This window comes from Halyomorpha halys, unplaced genomic scaffold (genome assembly GCF_000696795.3).
Source record: "Halyomorpha halys isolate HHAL.00 unplaced genomic scaffold, Hhal_1.1 Scaffold1394.1, whole genome shotgun sequence".
Classification (NCBI taxonomy): domain Eukaryota; kingdom Metazoa; phylum Arthropoda; class Insecta; order Hemiptera; family Pentatomidae; genus Halyomorpha; species Halyomorpha halys.
In genome coordinates, this window is record NW_027108587.1 from 126,379 (window position 1) to 147,825 (window position 21,447).

Genomic DNA, 21,447 nt, shown 5'->3' on the forward strand with positions numbered 1-21,447 from the left:
TATTTTTTTTCAGAAATTAGAATTAAGATTTAATTGAATGTGACTTCACAGGATGTTTGCTAACAGGTATACTGTAGAAGTAATGCATGAATTTTGTAGCTGATTATACATTAATCATTGTTTCCTCTTGCAGAGAGAAGGTTTCTTTCCTCAAAACCGAATTATGAAAAAATTACAGAAAAAATGTATAAAATAAAATATAAATTGTAAGAAAAAACAATAATTTATTTCAATATTCTTCAAATATGTATCATTGATGAACTTGCTACCCTAGTCACAAACTTTCCTCCATTGCTGGACTTGGACAAGCCAATTTGAAAAATAGGTGTTTCAAGGAAAATATGTTTGGGCCTATGTAAGTGAAATCAGTGGATAGAACTTGATATAAATGATACTGGACCATACACTAGGTACTCCTCAACTTTAGACCAAATTGGACAAACTGAATACAAAATATAGGCGTGTAGAGGAAAATTCATCTGTGCATGTGTAAGAGAAAGTAGAAGATCAAATTTGATAACATTGATAAGGGACTATCTATATACCTACCCTATATATCTATACACAATCCCTTCAAAATCACATATGCTGTAGCAGGTATGATGCCTACGACACAAATTTTTCCACAGAAAGACAGACCAACAGAAACTAAACCAAATTTGTTCTTTGATGTCATAAGTGTAAAAAGGAAATTGAAATTTTCAATTCTGAGATAAAAAATTGTATTCACTTCCTGCATGAAAACAAAGCGTCCCTGTTACTTTCAGTAGTGAGGAAGAAAAATCCATTTAATTTCTAATGATGTGGATATAGATGACCATTGATTAATTTAAAGAGAACTTGGTCAGGGGATGGGGGGATAGCAGTCAATAGGGAGACGTTATTATTATTAACTGTACACTCAGACCAACTTTTCCTTATAAATTAATTTTTAAATGAAGTTTTTGAAAAAATGTTCATTAAAACATCTGATGAAAAAAATTACCATCGCTTCTTGGGATAAGCAAATCCAACATTTTCTTTGCCTGTAGTGGCCAAATGCTCCTCACTGTATCACGGAGTTCCTCATCTGCTTGGTCCATTTCTTCCGCTAAATTAACAAAAATAATTAATAACAAATTAATATAACAAATATATTATAAACTCTTTTTTTTTTTTTTCTAGCAGGTAATAAACAAGATGATTACTAACCGCTTCTCATTTTTATACTAAGATTTTCACGGATTAATGCAAATAAGGTCGTGGTGAAGTTCACTTTTCCATCAGAATCAACAGGCATGTTCATTCTAATTAGTTTCTTATATGCCAGTCTATTCGGGCATTTATTTCCAAACCCGAGAGGTGGATCAATATTTTTCAGCATATCATACATTTCAGTATAATGAATTTTACCCCTAAAACATAAAAAGCAGTAAGAAAACAACCTGCAACAAGTACATAACTCAAACAATGAAAATTAATAAAAAAAACAGATAGATTAACAAATCTTTATGAACATTACTTTCTTCCTACTGTTATCATTTTGGGATTTTATAGTTTAGGTTCACAGGTCCTTTTAGATGTGGGCAAAATATTTTTTTTATGATGACAGATAGTTTTACAGCAGCTCAACTACATAAAGACAACACAACAAACTCAAACTTAATATAATACAAAAATAAAGTTTATCATTTACAATAGACCTTAGGAATCTTAACATTAACTAGTAATAACCTGTTTAATAATTCATTTTTAACTACATGTTGTCCTGTTACTAATTTCTTGACTGATACTAAAGTATGTCAATAAAGAATCATTGAATTTGATGAAATCGCTTTCTGAGCTATGAATTTTCAACTAGATGGAGAATTAAGCAGCTATGAATGAATTTCGGAAAGTAATATTGGCTCAACTAGATTGTTGTTTTATATTTTAATACTTTTGAATAGTTTAATGATATTGATTTTATACAGAGATAATTTTATACATGTATATATAGTTGACCATAAAAATTGATATATAAGAAGATGGTCGGGGTTGCGGTCAAAAGAGAAAACAAATATGTTCTGCTTAACCTTTACCTTGGAACAGCCCTGATGAAGCTCTGTAAAGTGGGGCGAAACGTCGGAAAATAAATAGTTGAAAACTATTTTTGTTTCTCTTTTGACCGTAACCCTGACCATCTTCTTATATATAGAGATAATTTTAATTTCAAAAATTGAATCCAGTATTATTTATAGACATCACCATTCACCAGTACAGTATAAAACAAAAGCGATAAATTTTTTTTTTTTACTTTCACTTACAAGTACCTATATACGTACCTCTTATTCCTGATAACAAAGTCTTGCAAAATGTTAAGCGTGTGAACAGCCTAGCTCAAAAATAGTGTGAAAAACTGAAATTAATTATTTATGATAGGTATAAAGAGGGAATGTGTCCAGCAACTTTTTTACTAAAATCGTCTGACCAAAAGTTCTACTCTATATTAACAATTTTACAATGCTTTAACATTTTCTCAAAAACAGCCCCAACGATTTTGATAGTACTCATCATATCAATGTACAATTAAGAGGTCTTTAATGTCAGCTAAGCCTTATTCCGATGGAAACAATATGGCAGGACTTAAATGCTGAATTTTAAAAGCTTCAATTAAATATCTTTAATTTTGTTTTGTTGAAATAATTAATAATCAATTTCAAATAAAAAATGGTGGTAAGTGAAAGTTGTGCAATGTATACACAGCAACAGATTATTTTTTTTTTTTTAAAAACACCAGGAAAAACAAAGTTAATTTGATAACAACAATAAAAAAAATAAAATAAAAAATAAAACACCAAATCTAAATATTCCTTACGTAGCATTAGGATCATATTCTGCCCATATTCTAACAAACTCATCCAAATGGTGGGCTCCCAATATGGATGAGTCTCTTGTTAAATAATCAAAGTTGTCCATTATAACAGCAACAAAAAGATTCAGCATCTAGAAAAAAAAGAATTGTAAGAGTGATATATTATGATTCAGGTAAAAAGAGTTGACCTAAAAATAACTTACAAGGAATGAACAGAAAAATATAAATGAAACAAAGTAAGCATAAGCAAGACTTGAGCCACATTCATTTCCAGTCTTTCCACTTTTAGCATCACAAGGTTTATTTTTCACACAGGACAACATTATCGAAGGCCATGCTTCTCCTGTGGCGCACCTATTACGTAAAAAAAAATGTTAATATCATTAAATGGAGATTTGAAAGAATCAATAATATTTAATATAATATTATTAATAAATAAAAGATAAATCTATTTAGTACTCTATAACTCATGATAAATAAATAGTAGTTTGAGAAAAATATGAGAATATACCAATAAATTAATTATTTAAACATTTTTTATATTAATAAATAAGAATAAAGGTTGTTAATAACTGATAAAGCACCATGCATAAGATGGTCTTTAATATGACTTCATAAATAGCCACTTTTCATTATTTCTAATAAACTAATATAATACATATAGATTACATGAAACAGGGTATCCAAAAAAAATTTGCATGAAGCTAATGTGATTCTTTTTTCCTTCTGTGTACATCGTTTCATATGAGCAACTTGCAACTTACAACTTACTCAAACTTGTTTTTTTTGACAGCAAATTTCTCTCTGACAGCAACATAAGTTTTATGTCATAGAATATTGAGTTTCAGGTTAAATAAACCCAACTTAGGAGCTTGTGTTGTAGAAAATAATATTTATTATTTGATTTGTAAATTAGCTATATTATTAATATTATTGTAAATAAAACAGTACATGGCGACACTGCTACTCTAGCATGGAGGAGGCTTTCATTTGTTTAAGGTCAGTTGGCAGTTGGTGTCTGTTTAAGCAACACACTCTTGGTCTTTTGTTATAAAACCTTTCCTAAAATCCACAAGAGCTTGTCATAATTTTTCTAATTCCATTGTATAATTCTATGATGGTTTTTTATTGGTGCAGAATCATATTTAAGATTAATTTTTGTTCTGTCGCACATTATATTTTAAGTTTATTTAACTGCAATTTATTAGTGATCACATTATTTTTAATGTAACTTTGATTTTGGTTTTCTAAACTCAATCACTACTTATTAATTCAAGAGGTTACTCAGTTATGCTCACAAAGCTGCATGGACCTCTTTTCAGGCTCAAACATTTTGGAAGAACCTCAGGATTGCAGAAATCAAACCTAGGTATCCTATGGTTTGTATTTAATGGTGCTAATGATAACACACATACTGTTCATTGATATTTTTGGAATAGAAAAATAGTTAGCAGTTCCTATTTGGATGATATTTTTAAAATTAATCTATTGTTGTCCTATTTTCCCCAATCATTCGATAAAATATTATCATTACTTCTCTTCTTTTCCTGGATTAGGTTCCATTTGCACAACTATACAACAAACATTCTTTCTGTTGGAACCATGATAAGTCTTTATACAAATTATTTAGCTGAGAATTCATATCTCGTCTCTTTAAACATTTTATCATCCCTAATAGTCCGGCATCTCATAATTCTCAAATCCTTTATTCTTACTTGCTTAAAATACTTTTCATTATCCGTCACACATTTCTTTCACAAGTATAGTCCTGCTATAGAATGAATATAAATGAAAATGTGAAAGTTATTATTTTATGTTATATGTGTAAAAATAATGAATTAGTGAAAGAATAAACAAATAACATTTTAATATAATTATAATGGAAAATAACTTGAAGAAAAAGATATATATTTTTCACCATTTCATATTAAAACAAATAATAACCAATTTCAATAATTAATGAATTAATATACCTTTATAAGTATGATGTAATTACTCAAAAATCTCGAACATATTCCATTTCTATGTTTTTTGTTTTGTATTATCTAAATTAATTAACTACATACTATTGGGTTTACTTTGTGACTATAGTATTATTTGAAGTTTAATTTTGATTTATGAACAACAAAACTTATTGTGGATTTCAAAAAACATATAATTCATGTCTATATATTGCAAATATAGAACTTTCAGAGATATAATTCAAGGTAATTTCTTTCTAATCTTGAAGTTATCTCAAGTTAGCATTGCAGCCAACTTCTCTAAAGGTGGCTACTCATGATGGAACCAAATTGAACAACTTAAAGATAAATTGGACTGAATGGAGTCCTTGGAGTGAAGAAAATTTCTAGAGCCCACTTATGATCACCCCAGTAAATTGTACCATTTTTTACTGACAGGTAATGGATTTTCATGTATAACATTTAAAAATGAATTTTATTATATTTAAAATGTTCAGACATTTAAATGTACAGGTTAAAACTGCTCTTGAGACTTAATGGGATGTAAGTAGTGCACTACAATGAAAAAACAATAAATTAATCTTAAACCCACCCAAAAAATATATATAAAGAAAATAGAGGATATTTTAAGAACAATATAGGCATCATAAATTAACTGTTAATTAGGCTATTAACTAGTAATTAGACATTTATGTCCACTAAAAACGATTATTACCTTTAAATTAACATTTTTTAAAAACATAATAATTATTGAATAATAAATAAAATAGTAAATTATTCATATAAATATTTTAATTAATATTTCTATTTTTTATGTGTAATTAATTGTATAAAATTGTAATTTACTCGTATCAATCCTTTTATAAAATATTTTATATAATCAATATCATTTTAACAATACTGTATTTACTGACCAATGATTTTTATTATTATAAGTTGGGCTGAAAACTGGAAAAAAATGTGCAGTTCATCAATCCACTCCATCAGTTTTTTACACTTACAGTCGGTTAAAGTGATTGGATTTTGGCCTAGCGGGTCGGAGTTTTGGACCAATGGAATTTTAACTGTTCTGCATCACTTCATTTGATGGATTTGACACTCAGGGCAGTTCCACATTCTATTGGGAATGCAGGGATTGGAGTGGAATGATCATGAGTGACCACCTTTAAAGTTTCAGCTCTTCATTTAGAACTTGGAAGGAGGTAAACTAGATATTTTAAAATTTGACATTTATAACAATTACAAGAAAATAAAAGTTAAAGAATAACAAATTGCTTACTTTTAGTCTTAGAATATGAATAGATAAACAGATAAAAACAAAAAGGATAAGTTAATAAGTCAATATTTTTACGAATATGTATATAAATATTTCTAAAGGCCCAATTACAACACTAATAGGAGTCATCAGAGGGCATGTTCATTAAACACATAGTTTATAAATACTGATAAAAATTTCTGAATTATAATAACACAAATGAAATAAAATTAAACCATTCCGAAACAGGAATACTATTTCAGTGTTTACTTTACTTATATTTCTTTCATTATTCTACCAATATCATGAAATATTGAAAATAAACCACATTCTCTTATTTTTCAAAATCTAATCCCTAAGCTAAGAACAGCCTTCAACCGGCCAACAACATGCTATGACTCCCTTACTCTACTGAAGGCCTTTATTTTCCTTGCATATCTACAATCATGCAGTTTTAGAATGCGGCCGAAATCACATATACACTTTTCAACATTTAATGTAAATTAAATATAAATATCATTCAATATCTTTTATATATTGAAAAAATGTTTCTTTATTGAAATATCATAATTATATATTGTCTTTTACTTCATTTTTCACAAATATGTTCTGATCTGTACCAATGTTTAATTTAGAATGAAATTTGATCTTTTATTAAAATTTAAACATAATTTTAAGATGAACTTTGTCACATTATAAAAATTTTCAGAAACGTAGCATATAAAATCAGAAAATGTACAGAAACAAAGAATAATCATCTGTGACACCATACAGTTTATTATGATTTGATAATTTAAATTAATTAATTAATTAATTAATACCACTTAAATAAAATTATGAGTGAAATGAATCATATGCCAATAAAGAGCGATGACAATAATTGCTTTTATTATGTTTTTAAAAATAAAATCCAAGTGGAACACTTAATCGTGCTCATGCTCCAATTTAATATTATATTACTAAAAAGTGCATTGTGTAAGAGAAAATAAACCAAATCATACTACTATTCACACAACTACATTAGTATTTACATAAATAATAATTGAAAAAATATTTATTTTTTAAAAAATATTCAGCTAAAGCAAAATAATGACTATGAACAGATAAATAAAAAAATAAATGTAGGAATCCCTCTAGAAATTGTATATATATTAAAGACATGCGATTTTTCTCATTTAAAATTTTATTTTTCAATGAATTTAAGAATATTGAAGCTATGTTGGTGCTGGTGTAGACAAAACATAAAAGCAATTCGGTCATTTTATGATGGTCTTTATAAAATAATTATTATTTACAAAATAAGTCTTGTAAATGTTTTTACTATAAAATAAAAAATAAATAAAAATAAGTTGAGAAGTTTACCTGAAGAGGAGCATTAGGCCTTGAATAAAGTTGCGAAAGTTGTTATGTCGTGTAATGGAGGATTCAGGGTCGAGCGCAATGTTACCAAACACCTACGCAGTGTGAGGGACAGGCACAGGGTGTCAAGGAAGAAACATATGTTAGTATAGCAACAGCAACGAACGTACTCAAAGGGGAGGGCAATATCTACAGTGTGCACTACACACAGAAACCTAATCCTATAGTATACACCAACAGAGTGAAATGCTAACTATTATTAAATAATCTACTCTGTTGAAATGTTTTTACCTCTTCACAAACCCTTCCTTTTAAGAAAGTATCAAATTATTTATCACATGAGATAAAGTTTTTTTTTTTTAAAAAAAAGTTTACCTCTGTTAATTGCTAAGACATATCCTACATCTAAACTATTACTGAACAACAAACAAGCACTATAGAGTACACTTTTCCCAAAATCCCAACATACCTGGTCTAGTACAAATTAACTTGGTTATTTACTTTTAGAAAGAATAAGTATATTTGCTTAAATTATTATTTTTTTGAATACCAAATAAAATTAAAATGATAAAACAAAAGTAAATACAAAATTAATTAATTGAATAGATTTGCGGAAGTTAATTAGTACTAGAAATGAGGCTGTAGGGGTGGGGAATTTGCTCCTTCGGTGACTCACCGAAACAGCAGTAAGAGAGCGCCGAAGAAAGTTTGAAAGTTGTTGTGGCGATTGACAGATTGTTCAGGAATAAACTTCATGTTTCCAAATACCTTGAAAGACCCCATGCATATGTATATATAATGGGAACTACAACTAGTTTGTAATCTATTTTTTTTTTTATCTTAAAAATTATCTACATATCTAGGATCTCCTATAGTAAAACTACATGTAATCTAATTATTTCATAATAATCATTAGTTACTATAATGTGATATTGACTATATTCATTATTGATTGTTCTTTGCTACAATTTTCTAATAAAAAAAAAAAAAGTAGAGAAAATAAATATATGAGTTTTTTAAATTCTCACAAAGGTGTAAAAATATTAAGGACCTTCATTTATGATACCACATAATGAATCAGTAATCATTTATTTACTGAAATAAATTGAAATTGTTTGAACATGAAATCTATAGACTTCAGCATAGAGACAAGTAGAGAAATCATACAATTGTTTAAAGATTTTAAGTTTTTATTTATCAAATATGGATTAGAAAGTTTATAAACTGAGAACTTGAAATCCTTTTACAATGTATTTTTTATTTAGGAGCCGTCAGATTTACGCAATCCATTTTTCTGTATTTTTTGGTATTGTATAAAGCCGGGCCACCGGACTCATTTTTTTTATGCCCCCTTAGCAGCATACATTGAAAAACGACTGTAATTATCTGTTCTGGCATGCAAACAAGAATCTGGCTGCTCCTACCACCACAACAGATTGTGGACTTGCTGGCCATCTGTTCTAGACAGACCTTTTTTTATGGTTGCCATGTGAAAATCCATGATCTTCACCATTTAGGCCCATGGACAAAGTGGCTTAAGCTGGATGAGGAAAGTGGCAAGAGTAAGCCAGGATGCCACTGCGACAGCTAAATTCTTAAACACCTCACCGATGAGCTATAATAATATATTCATATATGAAACTCACTCAAAGCTCTGTTCTTATTTTATATTATTAAATAATTAATCATTTACTAACAAATTAATCCATCTGTCTCCTCTGCGCCTAAAGAGTATTTTACAACTGGCAATGAAGGACTCCCAGAGTAAAACACGAAATGGGCCCCTGACTGTAAACAGGAACTTTTGACAACTTAAGCAGGGACTTAAATTGAATTTATAAATTTAACCCCTAAATAATTTGAGGCTATTTATGTTTACTCAACAAGTATTATCCACAATGTCTCACTAGTATTTTGAAGAATACAGAGCATGTGGTTAGAACTTGCATTGCATTTGAGAGGTTGGGGGTCATTAAAATAAAATTATATATTTTTTACAGTTATACATAAAATATTCAAATATAAATTTGAATAATCAGTATACATTTAGGATCTCTTTATATATACTGAGTTCCAAAATGCATATAGCAGACATGCTATCAAGAGCTTTTCTCAAGGAAAGGGGACCAGAAGACATTGTCTATTTTCAGATGGTTCATGCCATTCTCATGGAGAAAATGTTGCCTGTTACACCAGAGGATATACTAAACTTGCAAAAAGCCAGCAGGGAAGATAAAAAATTTAATGAGCTTCAAAATCACATCAGAAATGCTTGGAAAAGAGTGCATACAAATTGCTTGAATCGTGAAACGAAGGTATTTTATGGATTTCGAGAAGAACTTTTGAAAATAAGGGAATTTTATTTTATAAAGAAAAATTATTATACCTCTGACTTCACTTTCAGAGGAGTAAAAAAAGAAGACCAGAAACCATCTCAGCCTTTCTTACAAAGAGGCTCTTCCCAGCTATTGCCTGAGAGAAAATCAACTCCAAGTGGTTAGCTCTGCAGGCAACATGATCTGGTTGGTCATATCATGTCACACTGGATTAGGTTGCCAACGACAACCAAAAGATGGTGTCTTCTCTGCACAGATGCATTGAAAGCAGGAAATGAACAATATATTATAAGGAAATTGGCATCAGTGCTATGCCATTGCTGCCAAAAGGAGGTTTAGGCAGAAGGGATGAATAAAAATAAGAGAAAGAAAAAGAGGTTTTCTTCAAGTAAGTTAGCAATGGGAAATCTTGCAGGACATGTTTTCTAGCTTTGAATATACTGAATTTCAGACAAATAGGAGTGTTGAGCTCATGCAAAATAAACCAACAAATGAATGAATAAAAGAAATTTACATCTATTTCCGCTGCCCTCAATTAATCTTGATCTATATACTTCAAACAATTTTTGATTTTCTTCATCATTTAGCTTAATTATTACAAAAATAAAATAAGTGATTACTAATACATTAAGGATTAATTGACTTTAATTATTCTTCTTTACAAAATGAAAATGAGAAAAATAAATAATAAAAAGATGAAATTGATTTAAGGTATTATATATAAAACAATAAAAATAAAATGAAAAATTAAACAAAATAGAATTCATTTTTAATAATTTTACACAGTCTATTCTACTTTTTTTTAAATCCAGTTAAGAAGCATCAATGAATTAGCATGCATAAATTAAATAAATAAAAAGCATGAAAATAAATAACATTCTTTGGGAACCATTTTAAAAAAGTAAAAATTCATATAATGACAATTGTTTATCAATAATTCCTATTGTTAAAACAATAAATGATGAACAACATTATACTACATTAGGAAATAATATACTCATGATAAAATAGACATAAAGTGTACTATTTTATCACGTAAAGTTCAATCAATGGCAGATATAAAAACTAGATTCAAGCAATACTAATAAAATATTTATTAACTTCATATAATAAAAAATATTTATTTGGTTGAAAAATTAACTTTCATGATTAATCATATGTATAAAGAATAATTACAAGTATACTGTTGCTTGAATAGTAATTTTTATATGATTTTGTAATTTAGAGACCCTCAAAACACTTTAACTTCATTATTTTGGAAACTAATAATTAAAATAAGATTAAATTTTATCAGAGCTATAAAAACCTTCCTTCTTTTTCTAGATATTTCACATAAAAAATTACCAAGTAAGTCAGAAAATAAACTCACTTAATAATAATCGAGTTATAGGATAATGAAGCAGTCAATAATGACTAGGTAATTCTATTATTAAATTTATTAAGTTATGTAACAATGTTTTGGAACCTTACAGGTAAATTTGAAACTAGAATTAGCCTATATTTGGCACTGGCTGTCAATCTAGTTGACTTCAGTTGTCAGTGCACTCAAACCACATTGGTGATGCATTATTCATAAACAGCTTGCAGTAAATTAGACTCATTTTCTTATTTTACATATGATATAAGATTTTCAACTCACAAAAAAAAAAAAAAAAAAATTCAGAATTCTATTGAAGAAAACTGGAGCAGAATCACATCAAATGCTAGTTGATGTTTCCATGGAGCCATGCTCTTGGTAAATCACAGTTTTCCGAGTAGCTTAAAAAATTCAAAAGAGTCGAATTTGACATGAAAAATGAAAAACGAAAAACAACCCAGCAAATTGTGGATAGATTTTGGGAATCTTAAGAATGAAATATCATGGGTAGCACCAAGTGAATCATTTTCATAGACAGAAAGGCCAAATTGTTGTGATGAAAGACATTTTTCTGTGTTTTGTGGGATCAGAAGGGTCTATAATGAATTGCTATAGTATTAATATTAAATGCTACCAACAACAAATGATTGATTTAAATCAGATGTGAGAAAAATGATCAGAATATTGAAAAGGCAACACAAAGTAATTTTGCTAGACGAAAATGCACCATCACACACAGTTAAACTGTTCAAGGAAAAGATGAAGACATTTTATTAGTAAACACTTTGCCATGCTGCTTAGTCATTCGATTTGTCTCCATTCGACTACTACTTATTTTCTTTGATGGGACATGCACTTGCTGAGCAGCAGGCTTGATGATTCGTTTGCCACAAAAGAGGAACAGTATTTTTTTTGCGACCATACATTTTCAGAGACATGGCAAAAATGTATGGCCAGCGATGGACAATATTTAGTATAAAATATTGTTTTTCATTTTCATTCTACAAACTTGTATCATATAAATTCTAAAGAGTTCTGTTTTCATATTTGAATGCTTGATACTTAAAGTCCCAAACCATTATCACAAAAACTAATTAAAATCATAGGATTCTGGTTGATATTTAAAGGATAACCAAGAAATAAAGGTATAGTATCAAAGTACAGACTTTCTAGTAAATCTTATCAACAATTAAATTTAGACCAATGCTTTCTCAATCCAGGCAGTCCTACAAAAATACTGGTTATGAAAGAAAAAAAATACTTGAAGTATGTCACTACACTAGTTTCCCTAATTAATTTTTAGAACTAATTTACTTTAAGACGTTTATAACACTCATTCCATATCAACAGAAGTACAATGTATGCATTTTTTTTCAGTATCAAATTGTTCAATATAAAATTCAAATATATAACTAAGAAGAAAGGTTTTTAAATAATAAAAATCTTAATTAATAGATAAACATGCATTAAACAAGGAAATCCCACACATACTGAATTATAAAGTTACAGTTTGTATGTACGATCTTTTTTTATTAGGTTACTGAAGGAAGGATGTTGTATGAATATATAAAGGGAACCATAATGGTTTAACACCATAAGGGAACTATATATTCAAAGATAAGAAAAAATGGCTACACATAGCACTTGTATGGGTGACCTCTTTTCTTTGAGGACGAAATTGTTTCATACTATCATAATTATGAGAGATAGTTGACCGTGGATGACGTACGAGGAGAAGATGGTTGGGGGTGCGGTCAAAGAGAAACACAAATAAGTTGTATTTTAAAATAGGTTAATACAACTTATTTGTGTTTCTCTTTGACCGCACTCCCAACCATCTTCTCCTCATTTCATACTATCAGATTTGAGTAAATAATATCTGAAAATCTACTTAATACAAATAAAATTGACCAGGATTAGGAGTGAGTACCCTCTTAGAATCATGGAAAAGTGTAGCTTTTGCAAACATTAAAATTATTAAAACGCCTTAATTCTTTCTGTTTTCCCTAGGAGTCAAAAGACTGCCTCTGGAAACTACATTAAGGTTTCTGACAGTCTATTAACCTAGAACAGCCATAATCCATAAATTCGGACCAATTCATTATTAACCCTAAATCTGAGTGTTTGGATGTAAATTAGTGAGAACTATATGGCTAAATCAGCCAAAAGAGATTTGCTATCGAGGTATCTCCAGATTTGACCATACATTCCATGGTTCACAGTAATTTAGGCTGGATGACCCTCTTCTATCCATGCTTGGTCCCACAAATTATCATTTTCTTTAAAGAATATCTTATTGAGCAGATTTTGGAAACTGAAGTGGATACAGTAAACCATCCGATACTAGTAAAACTAATGAACTGTTAATCAAAGTCTATCATACTTTTGCTTCCAGCTGATAAGCTAAGTTAGAGTTGAGATGTGCATCCCTGCTATGAGGAATTTCATTTTGGTGAGGTGATAAAATGAAAATTCGAAAACAAAATGGAGCTAAATTAAAATGCTCACAATTATCAACAAATTATACTCAAAGTATCATTATACTTCACCTACTTAAAATTCTTTATGGATAGTTTTGACCTAACCAAAATATTTTTCATAGGTTGGATAATACTTTCTCAGACATTCAAACACTTCAGAACAACAGTATTTTAAGAAGCTCTAAGTATGAGAGGGAATACAAAAAAAAAAAAAAAAAAGTAAATAGAAAATTATTTGTCAACTAAAACCAAGGAAACAGGGTTATATGGTTCCCTTATAATTTAGTTTGGTAAATTTAATTTTTAATTATAGATAATACATACAGATTTTGTATTTGAATAAAGTACTACAAGTAAATGAGTATTTCCTTAAATCCAGGGTTATCTTAATTTGATAGCATTAGTGAGAAATAACTAAACAACCATGTTCAAAATATTTAAAGAATCACTTGTTTAAATATCACACTTTAACTATAAAAAATTTCTTTTTTATGTTTTATAAGGCCATAGTTAAATTTATAAAAAAACCCTCAAGAAATATGTTTCAGCTGGATAAAAAGCTTTAAAATAAAAACAAAAAATCTTGAGGTCATACCAAAAAAATAGTTCATAAGTTCTTTGAAGGTTCCAGCCATAATCAATCAAACATTGGACTAGATTCATTGTCATCAATAGACATTACTTGGTATAATATGTATAATTATTAAAATCTTATTTTGATTTTTTAACTGAATTTTTCAAAATTTTGAACATGATTTTATACAGTTCGGCAATTTTATAACTTTATAATAAAAGAAAGTAATAATAATATAGTAATATTGATTGTATTGCATTATTAACTTAAAAGACTTAAACAATTATAATTCACTTATGGGTTATTAAGTATCATTAAAACTTTTGAGATAATTGTGCCACATACCTGCATTCCAATAATAGCATATATGAAGAATAACATAGCAATGAGCAAACAAACGTAGGGCAGAGCCTAAAAATAAGAATATACAATGTAAATAAGGATTTTACAAAATATTTTAAACTGGAAAAAAAATAATCAATGAATACCTTAAATGATTGCACAAAAGTCCATAATAATATTCGTATAGTATAACCTTGTCTTAAGAGTTTAATAAGTCTTGCTGCTCTAAATAACCTCAAAAATCCAACATTAAAAGAATTTTCCTGCAATGAAAGAAAACCATTTTTTTTAAATAACAAGAAACTTTTATGAAATTAAATGTACTTACATAAAAATAAATAATGATTGAAGAATCAAGTATATAATGGTGATTAACAATTTTCAAGTTTAAAAAGCTATTAATTTGGGAACCGGTAAATAAAAAGTCGAGTTATCAATAGTATGTTGAGGTGATGATGTCGATTTGTAAAATAAGGTCGTAGCGTTTTTTACTGGTGATTTCAATAAAAATTTCTGATCTTGTAAATATTTTTAAATCAATTATATATGACCCATTTTGATCTATTACTTTTTGCCATCTTTCAGGTAATTTTTTAATACCATCCTCCCAGAACTTCTCCGATTTGTGCGCAATGAACTCCTCTATGTGCGTTTTGAATGATGATTGAAAAAATGAATTTTTTTCTCTTCCTTTTTGAGCAACCAAAATATCATTTAAAGATATGGAATTTTGGTTGAAAATGATGCATAAAAGCACCTTAACTAGCTATTTTTTAGAATATGTAAACATTATTGACCAAGTAAACATGATTTTATAAACTCAGAGAGGACCAAATTTAAATATTGAAAAACACTATGAACTTATTTTACTTTCATGTAGGTGTTTTAAGTGTGTTGACATTTCAATTTACTTTGAAGGCCTTCTTTAGGCCACAAAGCGCAGAGCAAAATCAGATTTGAGGAGTTTATGAGGAGTATTATCCAATGAATAATACAGTCATGAGGGTATGGAAGATGACATCCAGAAAATTACAGAGACCCATGTTGGAAATATCAAGTTATACCTCCTCTTAAAGTGTAGTCAACAATCTCTATATAATTAATAATGAGATGAAACATTTTGAAGAGATTCATAATACCAAGACCTACAGAAATGGACTATAGCTTATTGTTTGTGAGGTGATTAACCTCTGGTATTATTTGCTTCCTTACATACCTATAGATAAGAAAGCGTGCTTTTACCAAGTATGAAATATAGCATTCTACCTTATGTCATACTTTTTTTTCCATTTTATGGTCACAGAAGAAAGCAGAGTAATATTTTGAGCAATTTTATTTTTTTAATTCAATCGAAATTGCAATAAGACTGTCCTTTCCAATATAATCCATATAAAGCTTTCAACTTATGATTACACCTTGTGGAAGATCAGCAGGTTGATAAAATATTAAATCAACTAAATTTATATCAAATCACAAAATTACTAAATATGTCCTCAAAATTTCTACTAAATAGATTTTTAAAAATTATTAATATTGGAATTTCCATAACTATTGTAATATTAGAAATGATGAGGCAAACTTGATAAAAAGTAGCCAATATAATCTTTTTGGGTTCAAACATAATTTTTGACTATAACAAACTTAGAAGTATATTAAAAATTAAAAAGAAAAAAAAATTTACAGAAAAATTCTGATTTGATTTTGATGTGTAAATGATTTATTAGAACATGTTGGTTTAATGAGCTTTCATTTTCAGGATGAAAAAGAGTAGGCTCATAACTCATAAAGGGAACCAGAATCTGTTATAGAAAATAGGTTTTATTATTTTTGTTTGTAAAATAAAACGTTAAATGGCGACACTAGTTTACTGCTGAGAACAAAGCAACGGGTATGCTGCTTTGTACTAGAACAGTCTATCGTGGCTCTGTTTATGAAAATACACTCTTGTTGTCTTTAATTATGAAACCCTCCTTACATTCCAAAACAGAATCAAGCAAAAATTTGTTGGTAGCCATTTGGGGTTTCATTAAAAGTATTTTTATTTTTGTGCGAAATAAACCTTTTTTACTTACTTTTTTCCGTTTTCCATGATGTTTCTGAATAAAATAAATCCATAAAACTAACATCATAACAAAATATGAAGTTAACCAACTATCCTGTTTTGTTTTTTAATAGTTATTCTGTAAATTTAGATTCTATGATACTTCACAACTTAAATTATATCTGGTTCATTGAGTAGAGTTGAATTAATTAAAGTTAAGATAAAAATAATCATGGGTGCCCAATATTACCAGTCTCACTAATACTGAGATGTTCAATAAATTCCTTGTATTCACATACACACACACATATAAACACAGATATAAATATCCAAACATACTAAAATGTTATAAATTATATTTTTTGATATATGTTTACAATATTACACAAATAAGATTAAACCTCCAAGAATATATAAATTTTATCTGAAACTAAAAAACAAAACAAAAAAACAACTGAAATGAATAGTAACATTAACTCATTTTAAAAAAAATTCCTTACGATTGTTTAGTTCCATAAACAAATGGGCAGGTTTATAGATGGCTTTTCCACTTACATCTAAAATTTAAAAATCAGAGAATGACATACAATGCTGAATAAAACTTACTACAAATTCAAGAACTAGGGCATCCACAATACTTCCCACAACAGTAACAAAGTCGAAAGTATTCCAAGGATCTTTGAAGAAATTCTGTGAAAAAAGTTAAATTTAAATTCATAAATTGATTTAAACAATAAATGTACCTAGAAAACTCACATAAATAAAAGTCTATAATTAAATTTAAGATACACAAAATTAACTACATCAAACAACCATATTCTCCTAATATTTATTCTGTGCCAGTATCATATAAGATAAATATGCTGACAATCTACTGTACACCGAACTATGCTAAACAAAAAGAAAAAATTAAACAATAAATGTTTGATATTTTACCAAGTACAAGATTCACTTATTTCATTTCTTTTATAGGAATTAAATGGGAAGAGGTAATTGATACAAAATTCAATAACTAAAAGTGAATCTTGCACACCAATTAGGTAAATATGAACTGCCTCAGAAGTTACTTTTTTTTCTTACCACGCCAAGATCTTAAGACCATTTATAGAGTCCAAATTGATTATTGCGTATCTTTGATTTGATCTAAACTCTATATTATGTGCTAAAATGTTTTAACTTGCATTTGCATTGCCCATTGTGGGATGTTTTAAAATAAATTATATCGATGGCATGCTGTAGCATGGCTACTATTTATTATTTTACTACTGCATGTATGTGTAGAAAAGCAACTAGTCTACCTCTTCTATCTCTACAGCTTTTTAATTTATTTTTTTTTTTTTTATTTCAATATGCAGCATACTTGATATCTTTCTCATGTAAAATTATCTTTTAATGATTTATTTACTATATAAAAGCTTATATAGGAGCAAGTGTGGATTATAAGGAGATACTTAAATTGATAAGTTAAAAGCAATAATTGGATAAAATTATTCTAATGATAAAATACTTAGACATTCATACAACTTATTATTTTACTTTATCCATTCTCACAGTCTCACTACCTATGAAAATATATGTATAAGTATTATAAATATATAATTAGAATTCATTATTTTTAAAATAATTGATAGTTATATAAAAAAAATCATTTATTCTATAAGTTAATGACAAAATAGTATCATGCAGTATGGATTAATAATGTTACCTTGAGATCAAAAAAGGCAAAATAAAAAAAATGAGGATCAATAGATCACCTTAAATCCAAACGCGATGAGTTTCAAAACACACTCTATAAGGAATAGCGTTGTGAAGACCAAGTTCATAATCTGTAGAATATCATCAAGGAGAGGCGGGGCGTCGCGATACTGCCAGACACATACATGACAAGGCACATCATTACACTTACTAACTTACACTCCCAAGCAAACTTATCTCACTTCATAATCAAATAGTAAGGATATTTTACTTGTTTAAAGCACATCAAGTTAAGCTATGATAAGTTTGCGCATAATATAGGGGAGTAGGATGTTCAAATTACAAACCAGATATTCATATATAATGGGGCCAATGGGAGACATCTTACCGGTAGCGGAATGTCTCGAACACAACTTAGTAAGTAGTTAAGGTCTACAGGCAGCTAATGCATGTCACATATTCTACCAGGGAAAATTGCACAGTGATGTCATTTATTTATTAACACAAATTTCACATTGTTAAAATTTTTTTTTTTTGTCATTCTAGATAACACTGTGCAATTGTGAAATATACAGAGGAAATTGCAAAAGTGATGAATTTGGTCAGTCTTTTTTTTTTTTTCTGTTGTCCTTAACCTTAAAAAAAAAAAAGATTGAAAAATCTAAGCATTAGGAGTTATGTGGTTGTGCTTGAAATCCCATGCTAAAACATGCCTTTAATTCTCATGCATTTTGACACAATTATATATCGATGTTTGACTTCTTTTTCCTACACATTCTTTACCTTTATGATGGCTGAATAATTATTTTTATGGATTCATTTGAATAACTTAAAAATAGGAGCTTGTCAGCTTGCTCAATTCATCCATAATGAACCGGTTTGTTTTCAGATGATTATTAAAAAATAAATAATGAAACAAAATAATATCCGATAACTTACCTTGAAAGAAGGATTGTCGAGTTATCCTGAAAAGTACTTGAGAAAGGCAGTTCACAATATATTCCTAAATACTATAAAGGTGATCATGTACTATTATCCCCCTACTACACTGTATTTTGTATATTAAGCTAGACTGATAAATAATTTTATGCTTTTCTAAATTATAAAAGATTATTAGAACATACAATATACAGTGGCTTAGGGAATTATCTGTGTGGGAACTCATTGCTTACCCTGACTCCGAATGCCATAATCTTGAGAACACACTCAACCGTGAACATGCCAGTGAAGCCCATGTTCATGTAGTTAAGAGTTTTCTTGTATATTGCACTTTGCTTGTGATACTAATGAGTGGAGCCCAAAACAAACAAAGAGCCAAATTATAAACAAATGAATGACATAGTGGATATCCAGTTGCTTATTAACGAATTCTACACAACATATAGATTGTAACACTCAAACTTTACAAATCTACTATTGTATTTATGTGTAATTAGATTAAGCCACACTTTTCTCGGCTACAACTGGAGGGTAAGAAAGTGATATATTAAATTTTTTCCCAAATCACATATGAACTTTGAAAGATGTAATCTTTTCAGTGATATTATAACTGAATTTTGAAAAAACAAATTATTGACAAAAATGATGGTAAATAAATATATAATGACTAAAAATATATAATTGAGAAAAATATTTTTTAAAAAATTGATAAAGTTAAAAAACAAATCATTTTAACGATAACATTATTTTGTTGATTGAAAAGTATGCACATTTTGGAACGACTTAACAAGTATCTCAAGTTGTAGCATTTATAAAGACTATTAAAAAGCCATGCTTTAAAATTTTACAGTATTACTCATTTCAAATAATGTGCATTCACTTTAAGCTTGTGCTTTTAATGTAACACAATTAATTTTACGTTATTAATTCATGCTTCAATTAGACTTAGTTTAATTATAGTTATATTTATTATACCATATAACCCATTCCATGAGGCATTAATGAGAAATAGTCTATAGAAAGCATAGAAAGAGAATATTGCTTAAGAAGAAAAGATTCTACAACTACTTAAATAATATTAACAGCATCAGATGAGAACATAGAAAAGTTATAGAAGATTTGAAGTTATTACCAAAAATAAAAAAATAAAATAAAATAAAAACTATTATAATTTTAAATATTCAATATAAATACATTAAAATGTAATTATTATTTAAGTATATCCAGTAAAACATAGAAATACATGTTAAGTACTAAAATTGTTTTAATGGTTGGGAATGCTTCATATTTTAATTTTTTTGTTGCAATTTTTTTGTGTTGTTTTCAAATCAGAGTAAAAACACAACAATAATAACAAAAATCTGGAATTCTCAAAGCAAAATAAAATAAAACATAATGAAGAAATAAAAATGTAAAGAAAAATAACAAAAATACTCCAGTCTTCAATGGAGTGTTCACGAATTTAAAGAGATTTGGATAACTTGATGAAAGTGAACTGTAAGTGGAAAATTGTGCTGTTAGGAAAATTTTAATATATGCAGCTTTATGTGCATTTTAATGAAAGATATTTGATTAAATAATTAATTTTTTAATGGCAAAAATCATGCTATAAAGCATAATATTAAAATACATAATATAAAAATAAAATAAATAATAATGAAAAGATTTAATAAAACTTAGCAGGAATGTGTATCATATTTTTAGGAGTTCTTTAAATTATTTCAGCAAAAACAAAAAAAAATTAGAGAAATAAAAAAATAAACAACCCCCAAAAGAAGGAAAGTTGTTATGGAAAGCTTATTAACCATGAGCTGATAAAAATACCATGATCATGCAACAATTACAGTGCTTCAGTGTAATGCAACTTATTGTGCGAGGGTGTAATATAGGTTGAAACAATATTAATAGTTGTTAATGGAAATAATAATATTGATAACTTGGGAGAGCAAAAATTTATCTGGATTATTTTTAAAGTATTTTCAGAACATATAAGTATTTAAATGTAGAAGAAATATTTTTCGTAGTAATCTCCTGTTGGCCCCATCTGAAAAGTTCTTTGTTTCTGATTTATCACTGTTTGTTTAATATTGAAAATGTCAACAGAACAATGGGACTTTCAATGAAAATTAACGAATTATGATAATATTTACAATTTTGGTTACCAATATAAGGAGTTATAATATTTAGATTGTTAAGTATGGTGCTTAATTGTTGAATAGTTTACTGATATAATTAAGTATATGAATAATAAAATAATATAATTAAGAAATATAAT

The 21,447-nt window shown here is 28.2% G+C and overlaps 1 protein-coding gene across 15 annotated transcripts in view; it reads right to left on the bottom strand.

Annotated features, from left to right (window-relative positions):
* Window positions 1–21,447, bottom strand: part of cac (cacophony) — a gene marked incomplete at its 5' end in the record, with an annotated part of 288,903 nt that overhangs the window by 28,099 nt on the left and 239,357 nt on the right. For 7 of the 15 annotated variants that reach the window (XM_067046862.1, XM_067046864.1, XM_067046865.1 and 4 more), the window contains 9 exon segments: window positions 986–1,090; window positions 1,192–1,394; window positions 2,837–2,964; window positions 3,037–3,187; window positions 7,412–7,503; window positions 14,501–14,566; window positions 14,644–14,760; window positions 17,145–17,228; window positions 18,293–18,403. In XM_067046862.1, coding sequence (XP_066902963.1) covers window positions 986–1,090; window positions 1,192–1,394; window positions 2,837–2,964; window positions 3,037–3,187; window positions 7,412–7,503; window positions 14,501–14,566; window positions 14,644–14,760; window positions 17,145–17,228; window positions 18,293–18,403 — 1,057 coding nt within the window. 15 annotated transcript variants of the gene reach the window in all.